The 18,102-nt window shown below is 39.1% G+C and overlaps 1 protein-coding gene across 21 annotated transcripts in view; it reads left to right on the top strand.

The window, feature by feature from the left end:
- Positions 1–18,102, top strand: part of LOC105474624 (ryanodine receptor 2) — a 786,480-nt gene that overhangs the window by 508,203 nt on the left and 260,175 nt on the right. For 19 of the 21 annotated variants that reach the window (XM_071073859.1, XM_071073912.1, XM_071073903.1 and 16 more), the window contains 2 exons: positions 10,733–10,941; positions 13,302–13,476. In XM_071073859.1, the coding sequence (XP_070929960.1) occupies positions 10,733–10,941; positions 13,302–13,476 (384 nt within the window). The remainder of the gene's footprint in view (positions 1–10,732; positions 10,942–13,301; positions 13,477–18,102) is intronic. The other 2 variants (XM_071073921.1, XM_071073828.1) reach the window with 1 other exon arrangement.

The following is an 18,102-nucleotide window of genomic DNA, read 5'->3' as shown; positions in this document are numbered from 1 at the left end:
TCTTAAATGTATTTTTGTTTTGGTTAAAATTTCAGACATGTATTTGTTTCTCCATATGACCAATCATGGATTATTATGAGTGATCTGCAGTGGTTATGCGTGACTACGTCTTACGTTACCTTAGGAGCGCACAGCATTATTGAGTAGCACTATGGCATCCTATGGAGAATGTCAATGTTCAATCACAGTGTCAAGAGATCCTGCTTTCACAGCTTTGAAATGACCTATGAAATGTACTTTCTAATGAACAAATGTATATATCAGGCTTACAAATATTCACTAACATTGCCTTGTGATGATATAGTATTTCCAATAGAGTTTTTGCATACTTTCAAATATTTGATTCAACCACCCTCTTTAGGCAAAAGAAGGGTGTAATAATCAAAGAGTTCTTGAGCTTCCCTCTAGCTTTATAAATCTTTAACATTGTGTATCCGTGGAGGATGTAGGTAGCAGTGATGACAATCAATATATTTTTAGGTTGGAAAGATACTTATATAATGATAATGATAAAATTTGGGGGAAAAAACTCACACATGGTTTTATAGTCTGACACATCAACCATTTGATTTCCCCAGGTTTTCATTACTTTACACATGAATATTTATATTTTTGGTATCAATAGTCTTAATAGGGATATAATTACCCGTTTTCCTTCCGCTACCCCACTCTGCTTAATATCAAACATTTTGAAAGTTATTTACTCTGCATTTAGAAGGAACTCTCACATTGCTTTCCTGATACTCATTGAAAATTACAAAGAGAGAATGCCTAAGTCTGGTGACTCAATTCTAAACTTATAGATAATAACTTAAGATAATAATAAATATCTAAAGTTATAGATAATAACTAAAAATAAGGGAAAACACTACAGCTCAGAGAAATTATAACCTTGAGTCTTCAAGAAAAGAGTTAATTATGGTCAGTATCCAAGAAAAGGAGTACATTTTCCCCTGTACATAGAGATATGCATTACAATGCCAGACAGAAAAAAATCAATGATGGTTATATTTTAAAGATATTGTCACTTAAAGGCATAAACTATATTTAGTGATACATGACACATTTGCTTTTAGAGATAACTTTACTCCATAATGATGCCAGATAAGTAAAATATTGAGATGTTATTCTGATGACATACAGTGTTTTAGACTATTTGTAGCTACTACATATTAATAATTTCATCTTCTTAACATCGTTGTGGACAACATAAGCTACCTTATGGGTACCTACTTTCTTCTGAATTGTTTGAATTTTAAGAAGAAAGAAAAGGAGACTGTATTTATAAAATGTACGCTGCACTTCATTTTACTTCCATATTTGCAATTCTTCTCATTTCCATTTTTAAAATTTTATTATTATTATTTTTTGAGACACAGTTTCGCTTTGTCTCCCAGGCTAGAGTGCAGTGGCGCGGTCTCAGCTCACTGCAACCTCCGCCTCCCCGGTTCAGGTGATTTTCCCTGCCTTAGCCTCCCGAGTAGCTGGGACTACATGTGCTTGCAACCATGTCCGGCTAAATTTTTTTTTTTTTTTTTTTAGTAGAGGCCGGGGTTTCACCATACTGGCCAGGCTGGTCTTGAACTTCTACGTTGTGATCCACCCTCCTCGGCCTCCCAAAGTGCTGGGATTACAGGCGTGAGCCACCGCGCCTGGCCACTCCATTTTATTTTAATACATAGATATGGAACATCTACTGTGCCTACTTCTGGGAATTGAAAGATGAATAAGAGTTTTTGTCTTATGTAGCTCTCAATGTAGACAGGGAAAATAGACTAAATTGCCACCACTACCATACAATGTAAGTGTTAAGCCCAACAGTCGTAATACAGAGAGTTTAACTCAGCCTGGTGATATGAGGGAAATCTTTAAAGAGGAGGTATATTAGTTATCTATTTCTATACAGCAAACTGCCCCTTTCCCTCCCGCCAAAAACAAACAAACAAACAAACAAAAAACAAAAGAAAAAAAAACAAAAAACCTCTCAGTGGCTAAAAAATAACAAACATTTGAAACATTTGTTATCTCAAAGTTTTTGTGGTTTATGAACGTGAGTGACAGGTGCTTCTGCTTCTGGATCATAGTCTCTCTGAGGTTGCTATTAACTTGGCCAGGGCTTAAGTCATCTGAAGTCTTCCCTGGAGCTGGAACAGTGAATACTAAGACAGCTCACTTGCGTAACTGTTGACTAAAGAACTCGCTTCCTCTCTGGCTGTTGGCAGAAGACACAGCCAGATGGGCACAGCCTTGCCACACAGAGCTCTTCATAGAGATGCTCGAGTGCCTTCACATGGAAGCTGACTCCCCCCAGAATGAAAAATCGAAGAGTGAGTACATCGAGGATGCTGCAATGCTTGTTACACTTACTTCTATTATGTTCTGTTTGTTAGAAGTGAACCACTCAATGAAGCCCACACTTTTTGAATGGAGGTATACTAACGTATTCGTGGACATATTTTAAAACCACCAAAGTAGGTACAGCCAAGTCAATTGGGTTCATGCATTTCAGGCAGAGAGGAGAGTATATGTAAGCCTTAGAGACACAAGGAGGATTGCAAATGGGAATTTCAGAGAGCTTTGCATGACCAGATGTAGAGTGGAGTTAGAAAAGTGGCAGCAGATCAAATAGAGGAGGCAGGAGTTGAAACAGATTTTTTTTAAATTAAAGAATGATTCTAGTGGCTCTTTAGGAAAAAGGCTGAATGTAAACAAAACTGGAGATGAGGACAGCAGTTTGGGGACTAAAAAAGAAGTATAGATGAAGAGTGTTGGAGGCCTTATCTTTGGCAATACTGTGAACTGAAAAATATATTTGGCATTTAGAAGTAGAATCAGCAGAAGGACGAAGGAGGCATCTGAGATAGTGTCTGGATTGATAGATGTTAACTACATACACATTGGTTGGGAACACAGGAATGGGAGCAGATGGACATGGGGTAGTGGGAAGATTCTGAGTTTTATTGTAAACATCTTAAGTTTGAGGTGCATGTGAGACAATTCAACAAATATACCAGGATTCAATTACATATATAAATATAAATGTGAGACTATTACTAGAGAGAAACAGAGGGTTAAAGATTTCATTTTTTAAATGAAAGAAATTTGGATATTTTTACACCAAGGGAGAGAGAGAAGTTGAAAATAGAGTAAGAGGAGCTTGATGAGCTGCGGTCTCTGAGAAGGTTGAAGGGAATGAAATTCAGAACACAGGTCAAGGGATTGGCCTCATATAAAAGGAAGAACAACACTTGTTCCCCTAAGGTTAGTATGAAAGAAGTAAAGATTGAAGACGATGCAAAAACCTGTGTACAGGGAAAATCAGAAGGAAGCTGAGGGCAGTCTACTGTACAATTATTATTTCAGGTTGAAATAGAAAATGAATTTATTTTCCTAAGGAGTAGAAGTCAGGGAAGGCTGGACTGGATTAGAAGTCTTGAAGAGAGCAATAAAGATGTGTTGGGTATAGAATTCTCAGCTGACAATTATTGTTTCTTTTAGTACTCAGATATGTCATCCCACTGCCTTCTGGTCTTCATGTTTTCTGATGAGACGTTGACATCAATCTTTTGGATGGTCCCTTCTGTGTGATGAGTTGCTTCTCACTGTTTTCAGGATTCTCTCTCTGTTTTTGGATTTGAACGGTTTGATTATGATGTGTCTAGTTTTAATTTCTTTGAATTTATCCCCAAAGTTTATTGTACTTCTTAGATGTATAAATGAATGTTTTCCATTAAATTTGGGAAGCTTCTGGCCATTATTTATTCATTCTTTCTTCTCTTTTCTGTTTCTCCTTATAGTCTGTGACTTTCATTATGTGTATGTTGGTATGGTTGAGTGTATCCCTCAGGCCTCTGAAACTCTCCTTATGTTTCTTCATTTCTTTTTCTGTTTTTCATGCTTGACTAATGGACTTATCTTTAAGTTCGTTGACTCTTGTCAGTGCAACTCTGTTGTTGAGCCCTCTGGTGTATATTTAATTTCAGGTCCTGTGCTTTTCAACTCCAGAAATTTTGGTTCTTTTTTATAATTTGCCTCTTTGTTGATATTGATGCTATTTGGTAAAGCATCATTTTTCACTTTTTTTTTTTTTTGAGATGGAGTTTTGCTCTTGTTGCCCAGGCTGGAGTGCAGTGGCATGATCTCATCTCACTGCAACCTCCACCTCCCGGGTTCAAGTAAATCTCCTGCCTCAGCCTCCCACGTAGCTGGGATAATAAGAACACTGGCAAAAAAATATGCAAATAAAATTTTTCATAGCTCTGGAAATTAAAGACTGGCCAAAATCCAGGGAGTGTTTATTTGATAAAAATGTCCAAATGTTGGTAAGAACAGCAACTAGTGATGTTTTAATTTGCTCCTGCCCCATCACCCTCTCTCTAATTCCTTGGCATATTGAAAACCAACAGCCCCTCATTCGTAGTGAAAATCAGCCACCCACACGCCCCTGGAGTGGGCAGAACAGAAATGGACCACCACCATGCCTGGCTAATTTTGTATTTTTAGTAGGTACAGGGTTTCACCATGTTGGTCAGGCTGGTCTTGAACTCCTGACCTCAGGTGATCCACCTGCCTTGGCCTCCCACAGTGCTGGGATTACAGGCATGAGACACTGTGCCCGGCCTCATACTTTTATTTAGCTCATTATGCATGGTTTTATTTAGTTCTTTGAACAGATTTAAGATACCTAACTTAGTCTTTGTCTAATAAGCCCAACATCTCGGCCTCCTGAAGAATAATTTCTGTTGACTGCTTTTTCCCCCTTTATGTATGGGACATACTTTCTTGTCTTTTTGCGTGTCTCACAATTTTTGTGAAAAATTGAACATTTTAAATAATGTAATCTGGCAACTCTGTTTTCACCCCTATTTGAGATTTTGTTGTTGTGTTTATTGTCATGGTTGTTTGTTTCCTTAGTAATTTTTCTAAACTGGTTTAGTACAGACTGTGTTGCCTGTCATGGGTGGCCACTGAAGTCTCAGTTTCATTAGCTTCGTGGTCAGCTAATGGTAGGACAGAGACTGCTTTAAATGCCTAGGATCAATAGGTCTCCCAGTCTTTACCGAAGGAAAGGCGATGTGACGTGAACATGTTGGCACATGCCTTCAACACTCAACCAGGCAATTCACAATTTCACATTAGCCTTCTCTTACGGCATGTGCAGAGCCTCAAGGTCTTTCAGAGGTGTAAGCTTTTTCAGGTTTTTCCTGAATACATGCACAGCCCTGGGCATGAGCATGGCCTTCTAGAGTCCCAGGAATATGTTGGAGCTTCTCACATCCCACTATGAATATTTCATTCCCCAGCTTTTCCTTTCAAACCTTTTGGTCAGTTGTTGTTTGCCTCAACTGTTATTGCTGCCTCACAGAGCTGCAAGGCTAACAAACTGCCTCAGATGATTTTCAGCAAATGTCCTTGGAGAAGTGACTATTTGCACTGGGCAAGCTTTAGGTCAAGTGGATTAAAGACAAGTCTTACCGATGGAATTTTCCAGAAAAGGGAACATAATGACAGTTATCTGGGAACTGGGCTTTGGATGAACTCCAGCTCTGTTCTGCCCACTACAAGGGCTTGTGGGTGGCTGATTTTCACTACGGTTGAGGGGCTGTTAGTTTTCAATATGCCTTGGAATTAGAGAGAGGGTGTGATGGGGCAGGAGCAAATTCAAACATCACTAGTTTGCTGTTCTTACCAACATTTGGACATTTTTGTCAAATAAACACTCCCTGGCTTTTGCTAGCCTTTAATTTCCGGAGCTGTGAAAAATTTCATTTGCATAACTTTTTTTGCCAGTGTTCTCATTAATTTTGTGGAGAAGAGAATTTTTGGACTTTCTTTCTCTACCATTTCTGCTGATGTTACTCAGCAATAAAGATTAAAAATTGCTGTTTTGTGGGATGGAACAGAGAGCAAGCTGCAAACAGATAAACACATTGTGGAGAAACATTGATGGTCCCATTGAGGTTAGAGCCTGTGAGTTGGTGGTGCCAGTCTGTTCTGTGCATGTGTTTTCTGGCAAACTCAGCAGAGCAAGTACAGATGTTCTCAGTGAAGGTAGCGAAATTGGACAGTAATTGGGGTTAACAGAGCAAGTAGGGGAAAAGCTAATAAGGGCAAGAAAGTATGGAAAGTTATACAGGTAAGGAAGGGAAGAATGAAGGAATCTAATGAGTTTGAAGAGTGAATGTATAAGAAAATGAGAAGACAAGGAGGAAAAAATAGGGATCACACAATCTCTGTATTTTAAGAATTTAGAGACAGAGCCACTGACAGTTGTTTGACAAGGTTTGATTTTACTAAAGTTATGTGAACAGTGAGCAACGAGAATAGAGTGGCATATTCTACAGTAGAAGCTGAGATTAGGTTTATTGTTCACCCTATGCCAGAATTTAACAGCATGCTTCATAGTAAGGACGCAGGTGATCTGTATGGAAAAGACATAAGAAGAAAGATTAATTTTCCAATGGGAGGAATCAGTAAAGGGAGACACATCTTCAGAGTTAGATGTTGAAAGGATCGGGAATCAGTAAAGGGAGAAAATGTCTTCAGAGTTAGATGTTGAAAGGATCAAAATTTCAACAAGTAGAGATTAGTGTCAGAAAGGCTATTGGTACTAGAAAGAAAGTACATCTGATGTGGTTAAGTATAGAAAGAGTTGAGGAAGGGTAGATGGTCCACTTAGGATAAAATATAGGGTACAGATGGGAGAGAGAACAACAGACATAGATGAAGATAGAAGGATTAGGACAAAATATGGAATATCTTGCAAACTCAGCTAAGAAATATGGATAAATTTGTATAAAGAGTACCAGCCCCAGGAAGTTTTAAAGCAAGAGCTTGATGTGTGATAACAGTTTACAATAGCAATATAACTATGGCAACAGTGGGAAGGGACAGATTGGAGGGGGCAGTGCTTGGAGATAGACCAGTTGGGAGGCTTTAGAAAAATTGTTTTTTTGAACAAGGATGGTGGGAATAAAAAATAAAAGATAGATGTTGAGAGATTTTATAGCATAAAGCAAAATCAGTCTGATTATCACTAAGATGAGACTAAAAACATTAATTTAAAATAGTCTATACTGCTGTTGCTGACATTTAAAAAAAGTCAAGGGCATAAAAAGTTGAATCAAGCCTTATGTAATTAATCAGAATTATAATTTATTTTCTCTTAGGAGAATGCTTACGTATTGCAGATAAAATGTGAACTCTGTATTTCAGTTGTAGTATCTTTGGAGTATTGCTGTCAATAATATTTTAAAGCATGTGAAAATGGAATTTATTCTTATTTACTACAAGGTTTAATCAAGATTTGAATTGCTTTATCCAAAATAATACCAGAAGGTTGAAAGGATGGCTGATTAATACCAATAATTTAAAAAAGTATTATCATTAGTCCTAAAAGATTCTAGATATGTATAAAATTTTAGCTTTTCCTTATATCTTCTTGTAACTTATGATTTTAATGTATAGTTAGATCTTGACTGCCCTCTAGTGGCATATATTTTTTTAGCTGTCTTGTTTGGAGAGCAGAGTGTATGGTTACTTTAGGCCTTTTTAGGCCCTAGTTAGGTCATTGGTGGTGTGTCATGCCTGAGAGGTACTGGGACTTTTCTCAGTCCTTGGCCTTAATCTTGAGGTGTTTGTTAATAATATAATTCCTGAATTGTTTCTACTTTGAATACCAACAGACTTCATAATGTATGACAGGATTATGTCTCCCAACTATTCATTTTTAAACGTCCATTATTATTATATTCATTATAACAGGATAAAAATCACTTGTATAACACACTTACATGAGCTGTGATTGCCTACCAAACATATAAATCTATCATGTTTAAAATGGAGCGAAGCATAAGGGTGTTTGGGGGAGGGTTCTGTGTCTTTGACAGGATGCTCCCCTGTCTGGGTATTTATCTGGGCTCCTATATCCGGAGCCCAGAAGAGTCTTTGTTTCTAGATACAGTTTGGCAGGTATATATGGAGCGCTTACTTTGTGGCTCAGGTGCTTGATGCTACAAGGTGTGCAATTTGTGAAAAATAATTTCCAAATGTTTGGGTAATTTATAGCTCATATTTAATATCTCTTAGATTCATTTAGGGAAGGGTACAGGCATGTTTTAAGGAAACAATTTAGCAGTAATCTGTTTTTGAGGAAATATTAACTCTGAATAAAAATTTGACTTTCCTGTTTATTTAGTGTTGCAGCACTGAGAAGTAGTTTCTTTTTTTCTTTTTCTTTCTTTTTTTTTTTTTTTTTTTTTTTGACACAGTCTTGCTCTGTTCCCCAGGCTAGAGTGTAGTTGCACGATATTGACTCACTGCAACCTCTGCCTCCCGGGCTCAAGTGATTCTCCTGCTCAGCCTCCCAAGTAGCTGGCATTACAGGCACATGCCACCACGCCCTGCTAATTTTTGTATTTTTTGTAGAGATGTGGTTTCACCATGTTGGCCAGGCTGGTCTCGAACTCCTGACTTCAAGTGATTTGCCTGCCTCAGCCTCCCACAGTGTTGGGATAACATGTGTGAGCCACCTCGCCCAGTGGCTTTTTTTAGTTTTTTTAATAGCACAAACTACCTTTAAATATCATAAAATTGATAGAATTTTTTTTTCTCTTAAGACAAAGTTTACGATCCTGTTTTTCAAAACATATAGTTACTAAGTAATAGGCATGAGAACTTACCCTTAACCACAGAGATGTTTCTCTCTCTTATTCAGAGACTTAAGCTAGTTTCTGAAGGGTTAGCCAGCAGGTTCAGTTAGTTCTACATTCAACAATCACCACCACCGTTATCAAAAAGCCGTTATTGATCATTTCATTAATTAAGCCCATGTGATAGGGAGCCATCTCATACTACAGACGTGTTGTCTTCACTAAAAATCTAATTTTAAATTGTTACATATGACCTAGCTGTATGTGTATTGGCAACCTTTAGTGTTTATATAGATTAATTTTTTTTTTTTTTTTGAGATGGAGTCATGCACTGTTGCCCAGGCTGTGGCGCGATCTCGGCTCACTGCAAGCTCTGCCTCCCGGGTTCACACCATTCTCCTGCCTCAGCCTCCGGAGTAGCTGGGACTACAGGCACCTGCACCATGTCTGGCTAATTTTTTGTACTTTTAGTAGAGAGGAGGTTACAGCGCATTAGCCAGGATGGTCTCGATCTCCTGACCTCGTGATCCGCCCACCTCGGCTTCCCAAAGTGCTGGGATTACAGGCGTGAGCCACCGTGCCTGGCCTATATAGATTATTTTTATAGTTCTAATTTGATCATGCCAAGTCAATGATTGAACTGTTATTAAATTTTTGTTATGCATAAGGTCTTTCCCAAATCTTAAGGAGAGACAAATAGGAACTTGTTTCTGTCTTTCTTTCTTTGTTTTTTTTTTTTTTTTCAAGACAGGATCTCATTCTGTCACTCAGGCTGGAGTGCAGTAGCATGAACATAGCTCACTGCAGCCTCGACCTTCCAGGCTCAGGTGATCCTTCCATATCAGCCTCTTGAGGAGCTTGGACTTACAGGCATGCACTACCATATCTGGCCGAATTTTTAAACTCTTTATAGAGACAGGGTCCCACTACGTTGCCCAGGCAGGTCTCAAAATCCTGGGCTCAAGCGATCCTCCCACCTTGGCCTTCCAAAGTGTGGGACTACAGCTGTGAGCCACCATACTTGGCAGAGAACTAGCATTTAACCAGTATCTAGTAACTCTGTGCCAGCTATTGGAGGCAAAGTAGGAAGAAGAGGGGCTGTAACATGAAGCAGCTCCCGAATTCTACCATTTTTAGTTGTGTGATGTTGGTCAAGTCTGCACTTTCCTCCTCTGCATCTAACTCAGATCTTAGCTGAGGTGACCACCTTCTTTGAGATATCAATTCAATGAACACTCATTCCTCTCTCCTGTGATTCCAGAGGGACCTACCTTCTCATCGTCATTCTGGCTCTGGGTACCTCAGTCTGAGGCTTCCCCCTCTGTCTCTCAGTCTCACCTGCATCTCATTTCCTGCAGATACTTTGCCCCCTTTTGCGTCATACTGGTCCTAATGTTGGATGCTGACCTTTTTATTATTTTCCCCAGATCTTTTAAATACAGCATTTGTGTGTATAGCAGATCACAGTGAAGATGTACGCGAGAATGGAAAAATTTTGCATGACATTTGAGTTCCTTAGCCATCACCAACCTGTAGGGAAATTTTTACTATTGATACTATTGTTACTTTTCTCCACTGTTTACAACTTTCCCTTATTTCTGTTTCTCTTCTCTTCCTTGCTTCATCTTCCCTCTTCTCTCTCACCCATAAATGTCTATTCATTTCTTATGCAGAGCAGTTCAGATCTTTTTTCTTATTGTCTTCTTGCCATCTCTTCCTCCACAACCAAAGCACCAAGGCACTTTTGGGTTTTGTTCTACAGAATGGTCGTTCCCTCCTGAAAATGAGGCTGACGGAGGGAACGCCACCAACCCTGGCAGCATTACTGAGGCTCATTCCCCAATCTCTCAGTGCAAGCCCTGGCGCCTTCCACTTCACCCAGCTGGTCTGACAGTGGCTGATCCTAGATAAGAAAGCACTTGGTAAAATGGGAAAGAAGATAAGAAGGTATCATTATCATCATCCCAGAAGGTTGAATTACTAAAGTCATGATGTATCTTTCCTTCTGTTATTTATGTTATCTTTCCTTCTCTTTCACTTCCCCATGCAATGACCACCAGAAATCTCTGTCCATTTCCCAGCAGCCAGAGCCGAAGTGTGCAGCGGCACTGGGGAAAGGTTCCGAATCTTCCGTGCCGAGAAGACTTACGCAGTGAAGGCGGGACGGTGGTATTTTGAATTTGAGACGGTCACTGCTGGAGACATGAGAGTTGGTTGGAGTCGGCCTGGTTGTCAACCGGATCAGGAGCTCGGCTCGGATGAACGTGCCTTTGCCTTTGATGGCTTCAAGGTGAGTGGGCTTTGCCCTGTACCAGTCATCTGTACATGCTGGAGGCTTGTCTCCTCTGCTGTTCCTCTTGGTAGCATCACAATACCAGTATTTTCCACAGCACAAACATGGAAAAAATATTTCATAGGAAAGCTTTTGTCCTCATAATCTCAAAACCCTTCCCCACAACACATGAATACGGTGAAATTCACCAAGTAAGACATTGCTTTTCCATGGTTGTCAAAAGATAAATCATCTTTGTCTATCAAAATGTTAAAGATACATATATAGAGGAAAAATGCATATACATTGATACAGCGATTCCATGTCAGGAGTTTAAGCTATAATTAATGATATGTTTGTAGAAACATTTAATAGCTACAATGCTTAAAGCAGTGTTGTTTATAATCACAAATGGTTTTCATTTTCAACATTATTAGTAATTTCTATTAAGTTGGATGGAAGCTGGTCAGGTGTTTATTTTGTTATTTATATATTTATAAATGTTTAAAGATTGTTTTACATATGTAAAATATTTTGATTAGTAATATGGGCCAGGTGCCTGTAATCCCAGCACTTTGGGAGGCTGAGGCAGAGGGATCGCTTGAGGCTAGGAGTGCAAGACCAGCTTGGGCAACAAAGTAAGATCCTGTCTCTACAAAAAAAATTTTAAATTAGCCAAGCATGGTTTTTTTTTTTTTTTTTTTTTTTGAGACAGAGTTTCACCCAATACTTAGGAGGCTGAGGTGAGAGGATTGCTTGAGCTCGGGAGGTCGAGGCTGCAGTGAGCCATGATCATACCACTGCACTCCAGCCTGGGCAAGAGAGTGAGACCTTGTCTCAAAACAAACAAAAAAATAACAATAACAGTGTGTATATGATTATAGCCACAATAGGATAATAATAGTCACTTTTGATTGGTAAAATCATAGATTTTTTAAAGTCTTGTTTTTATTTTTTAAGTGAATTTATATTCCTTTTCACATGAGGGGGGAAAAGCTACTTTTTAACTAAGAAAAATAAAATTGGAATAAATAAGCAATCATGAAGAGATTTGACATTTGGATATTTCTTGGTGTGAAATGTCCTGTGAGGAAAGCCTTTCCAGGCTTGAAATTAGGGCAGTTGACCCACTTAGTTCTGAAACATCACATTTCCTGAATCCAGTTTTTTTTTAAATTTCAAATAGAAAATTTTAACACTTTTTTTGGGGGGGTCAAAATTAGCAAACTTTAAACTTAAAAAAATAAAATAACAGATAAAAGGTAGCTTTAGGTTTACATCTCCTGAAGATCAGATGTAATGAACCAGAGTGGGAAGTATCCTGAGGAAAGTTAAAATAACCTTTACTCCCAATCAAATTATAGGCAAGAAAGGATACTCCCGATTTGGGAACAGGCATGGTGTGGGTGGGGTTGGAAGGCGAACACTACAGCCAGGTAAGTGGGTTGGGCATTTTATGCCTTTTGATACCTGATGTAAACTTTTTTAAAAAGACAGTGTGTTATATTGAGAGGAATTATGTCATCGTTCTGCATTGGCGACTCTGTCCGGTAACATACCAATTCGCAATGCAGGTGAGGCTTAAGAAAAAGTCAAAAGATTTATCTGACAAAATAATTCACATAACTCAGGTGTACCTATAAATCAATGGAATATGCTTGTAGATCCAAAAGTCACATTTATCAAAACTGTGTTTCAAATGTACTTACAATATGAGATTTCACTTTATGTATATAGAAGAAAAGGTTGGCATCTATATTCAATTTTTGGCTTGTTACTTCAGCAGATATCCTAAGGATATTTTTAGGTTTGATTTGAAGCGTTTTTACTTTTAGTATGTCACTGAAATGCTTCTAGATTTCCATTTTGTTGAAATATCTGTGCCATCGGTTCTAAGGAATGAAATTTTATTTTGAAATAGATGAAAATTACACTATCATTTTCAATGACAGATGCCCAGCTTGATTCCCTAGCTCATAATTATTTGTATTTGTGGGAGGAGAGAAAAACAAACCATATTCTGGGAAACATTCATTGTCGCAGAAAAATAATATATTCTAAAGGCATATAAGTTTTCTTTCAGCAGAAAGTACATGAGATTAGATTTTTAAAATAATGGGCTCTCAAAATCATGAAATAGCTTTTGGATTTTTTTTTTCAAGATTCAATAATATACCATGTTAATATTAGGTAGGAATTTAGAATTCCCAGACAGTTCCATTTTGCTTAGGACATTGCAGTAGACAGATATGCCAGCTGCAGTTTCTCCTGCTGTTGTGTTAATAGAAGGCGCTGCTGTTAAGTAGTGACAGAGTGGTGGGTGGGTGCTATTTTCCTGTCTTAGTCTGTGACAAGGGACTTTTCTGTCCTCTGTATAGGCCCAGCGGTGGCATCAGGGCAACGAACACTATGGGCGCTCTTGGCAAGCAGGCGATGTCGTGGGCTGTATGGTTGACATGAACGAACACACCATGATGTTCACACTGAATGGTGAAATCCTTCTTGATGATTCAGGTTCAGAACTGGCTTTCAAGGACTTTGATGTTGGCGACGGTAAGTCTACTATGTTTTGTGGTGTTTTTAAGTTTGCCGCAACTCTGCGGAGGTTCTGCAGGAGTTCGAGACCAGCCTGACCAATGTGACGAAACCCCATCTATACTAAAAAATACAAAAAATTAGCCGAGTGTGGTGGCACACGCCTGTAGTCCCAGCTATTTGAGAGGCTGGGGCAGGAGAATCGCTTGAACGTGGGAGGCGGAGGTTGCAGTGAACCGAGATCGCACCACTGCACCCCAGCCCAGGTAACAGTGCGAGACTGTATTCAAAAAAAAAAAAAAAAGATGTAGGGTGTTGGTGAAGCAAGGAAGACATTTACTCCTCTGAGATGCGATGTGCTCCCAGTTAGGTGGCCTTGGCCACACAGGGCTGTTTTGTATTTAAATTAGTTTGATTTTTTTTTTTTTTTTGAGATGGAGTTTTGCTCTTGTCGCCTGGGCCAGAGTGCGGTGGTGTGATCTCGGCTCACTGCAACCTCTGCCTCCCATATTCAAGTGATTCTCCTGCCTCAGCCTCCCAAGTAGCTAGGATTGCAGGCGTTCGCCACCGTGCCCAGCTAATTTTTGTATTTTTAGTAGAGACAGGGTTTCACCCTGTTGACCAGGCTGATCTCAAACTGCTGACCTCAGGTGATCCACCCACCTCAGTCCCCCAAAGTGCTGGGATTACAGGCATGAGCCACCGTACCCGGCCTAAATTTTAAAAAGTTAAGAATTGAGTTTCTTAGTCATGCTGGCCACCATTTGGAGGGCTCAGTTCCCACAGGTAGCCAGGGATGCCCCTACTGGACAATGCAGAGAGCGAATATTTCTCTCATCACAGAAAGTTCTATTGGATAGTGTTACTCTGGAGCATATAAACAAAACAATAGCTGATAAAAATTGTATAATTATCTTATTTCCGCCTGGCATGGTGATTCACACCTGTAACCCAAGCACTTTGGGAGGCTAAGGCAGGAGGATAGCTGAACCTAGGAGTTTGCTACCAGCCTGGGCAACATAGCAAGACTGTTTCTACAAAAATTAAAAAAATTAACCAGGTGTGGTGGCGTGTTCCTGTAGCTCCAGCTACTCAGGTGGCTGAAGTGGGAGGATCACTTGAGCCCAGGGAGATCAAGGCTTCAGTGAGCTGTGATTGTACCACTGTACTCCAGCCTGGGTGACAGAGTGAGACCTTGTCTCAAAATAGTAATAATAACCTTATTTCAAAGATAAGCCAACACTTCTTTTCAAAATGGCTTTCGAATATATCCTGTGATATATTTGCATATAAAAATGTAAATATATTTGCATATGTATAGTCTTGGATTTTAAGATATATACCTACCTCAACCAGTATTTTTTTCTTTCTTTCTTTCTTTACTTTTTTCTTTTTTGAGACAGAGTTTCACTCATGTTGCCCAGGCTGGAGTGCAATGGCACAATCTCAGCTCACTGCAACCTCCGCCTCCCAGGTTCAAGCTATTCTTCCTCAGCCTCCCAAGTAGCTGGGATTACAGCCTTGCACCACCACACCCGACTAATTATTGTATTTTTAGTAGAGACGGGGTTGTACCATGTTGGTGAGGGTGGTCTCAAACCCCTGACCTCAGGTGATCCATCCGCCTCAGCCTCCCAAAGTGCTGGGAATACAGGCGTGAGCCCCCACGTCCGGCCTATTTCTGATAGTCTATATAAATTTGTCACTGATCTTCAAAATGTTAGCCAGTTCATTGCTTGTATTAAGTTTTGTATTCATTCATTTAGCTTCTGAGCAGGTATGAACATCGTTTCCATAACACAGATTTGCAAAAATAATAGGAATTTTACTTCTGTAACTCAATATCTATGTTTAAAATGTTTAATTTTTACTTTTTGGAGATCCATAGTAAGTCTAATATGCATGAGGTACATGAGAAGTTTTGACACAGGCATGCAATGAGTAGTAATTGCATCATGGAAAATGGGGTATCCATCCCCTCAACCTTTAATCCTTTGTGTTACAAACAATCCAATTATACTCCTAGTTATTTTAAAATGTATGACTGAATTATTACAGACTATGGCCACCCTGTTGTGCTATCAAATATTAGGTCTTACTCATTTTTTTCTAACTATTTTTGTACCCTTAATATCTATTTTGAACACTTACCTCTGGGTGGTGAAATTAGTGCTCTAACCCTCCCCTACCTGTCTCCGTTTCTCTGATATTATTTTTAGGGATGTCAAAGTATTAGTGGGAAGGTAGGAGGAAGGCTTTTTATTGGTGTTATCTATCTGTCTACACTGGCTGCTATTATGAATGTGACCTAGGTTTCATTTTTTAATTGGTTTTATAGTTATTAATTATACAATATAATTAGTTATTAATTATATAGTTATTAATTATATGATATTAATTATATAATTATTAATTAATTTAAAAATACTTGACTGCTATGCTTCCTTTCTTTGGATGTTAAAAAAATTAAATGCATGTGTGAGTTCTGTTTGTATGATACGTGGTTCAGATAATAACACAGATTTGCAGAATGCTCATCCATACTGTTTAAGCACGTAACAAATGTTCATGGTACCATGCAGTCGCAGAGACCAATCACCATTGCAATAATGAGACAGGCTCTGAAGGGTATCACGGTGGCACATGGTTTTGAACAATTTTGGCTTTCGACTTTGTGTACTTCATAGAATTTTTAAAATTTAAAAACTGACTCGAACTTTGTATCGGTATCTCTATCATAGAGCTAACACGGGATTTTGATGAATTATCTGAAATTTTGTGGTTGATGTTGCTGGGCTTTTAATAGAGGTTTTTGGAGGGTGTGCCTTTTGGTCTTCAAGGCAGGTTATAAGCTTTAGGTAGCAATGATCATTAAGTAGTAACTTTGTAGGGGTCAGTGATGAATCTAAATTTTCTACCATAAAGAGGACTTCAGAGTTTATCCATGCCCATGATTTTTCAATGCTTTTTGGTACTGGAATATCTCTTCCCCGTCCCTCCTCTCCCAAATTAACTTTATATAGCTTCCCAAAAAAGCTCCTTAATCTACCTGTCACTACTGAGAGCTAGCCTTGAGATAGCTAGGGCTCAAAGGATCCAGTTTGAAAAACTATTCAGGGTTTTCTAGCACAGAAACATACTGTGGTTGCTAAAGTACTAAAATGGATTGATAAGTGGTCTATTTTAAATTTTTCTTACACCTACCCTGTCTTTATGTCTGTGTCATGTTTCATTTGGCATTTTTAACCATCTTCATAATTTCTTCTTATTGCTACAGAGAAAGCTTGGTCATTTATACATTGACTATTAAAGCAAATGGTAAGATGAATAAATGTAGAAATTATTATCCATGGAGGTATCTATATCTATATCTATATTCATATATTCACACACACACACCTAGACAGATGCATATGTATGTATATGTGTGTATGCACACACATACACAGTCACAGGCTGTAGATCCCTGTCTGGTCAGCTTAGTAGACAACATGGTCATGTATATTTTGACCTTTCTATCTTTTGCATAGTTTATACAACTGAAATGACATGCTGACCAGTATAAGTTGTTTCTATATAATACCAAGAAGAAAATCAGAAACATCTTTGAAAGACTGATGCGGCCATCCAGTTAAATCCAGGTGGAGCTATGGCCATCCTAGTTCTGGAAGAGGATGGGGTTGTTCCATAAAGGTGCTGCTAGGAACAACCCTATCCTCTTCCAGAACTAGATGGCGGATCACGAGATCAGGAGATCAAGATCATCCTGGCTAACATGGTGAAACCCTGTCTCTACTAAAAATACAGAAAATTAGCTGCGTGTGGTGGCGGGCACTTGTAGTCCCAGCTACTCGGGATACTGAGGCCGAAGAATTGCCTGCACCCAGGAGGCAGAGGTTGCAGTGAGCTGAGATCGCACCGCCACACTCCAGCCTGGTGACAGAGTGAGACTTTGTCTAAAAAAAAAAAAAAAAAAAAAAGATGCTTTTAGGGCTTTTCTAAGGGGCTTCAGACCCCTTCCTCAAATAAGGACTGCAGCATCCCTCAGGAAACTCATCTGTTAACTGGATAAAAACCAGTTACACAGAGACAGAAACACTGGTCTCTGGTAGAAGGAGCAAGACTCTCATTCCCGCAACTCCTCCTCAAAACCATGCTTACGTGGTCAAGAAGAGCATTGTTGAGCTAGAGTGAAATTCCACTAGAATTTCAGGGTTTAAAGCCTGCATTGTCTATGTGGCAGACCCTCTGTTAGGATTGTCCCTTCTCTTTGGCTTTTTAAAAATCTCTTCAGAGTATCTTTGGGGAAGGCAAAAGGATTCCTTGAATCATCACTTTTAAAAGACCCCTCTGACTGTCATGTCAGCAAAGGAATAGTCCAGGGCATGTGTGGAAACAGTTTTTGATGAGCTTAAGTTTTTCCATGAATGCTTGTCTCTTCTCACCACTGGACTGATAACCATTCAAAATCAGGATTGGGGAAGCGCAGGGAAAGAGGTTGCAGTGTTCACTCTTATGGACGGAATCCTAAGATTGCTTCTAGGAATATTTCTCCATGGTGTACACACTATCTTATATAACCCTCTCTTCTTAAGCGCCAGCAGAACTTGTGAATATGATGGGGTATCACTCATGATTAGGTCA

Source organism: Macaca nemestrina, chromosome 1, assembly GCF_043159975.1.
Source record: "Macaca nemestrina isolate mMacNem1 chromosome 1, mMacNem.hap1, whole genome shotgun sequence".
In the NCBI taxonomy this organism is placed as follows: Eukaryota; Metazoa; Chordata; class Mammalia; order Primates; family Cercopithecidae; genus Macaca; species Macaca nemestrina.
The sequence above is the reverse complement of the archived record's forward strand: the minus strand, read 5'-3'. Positions and strand labels throughout refer to the sequence as shown.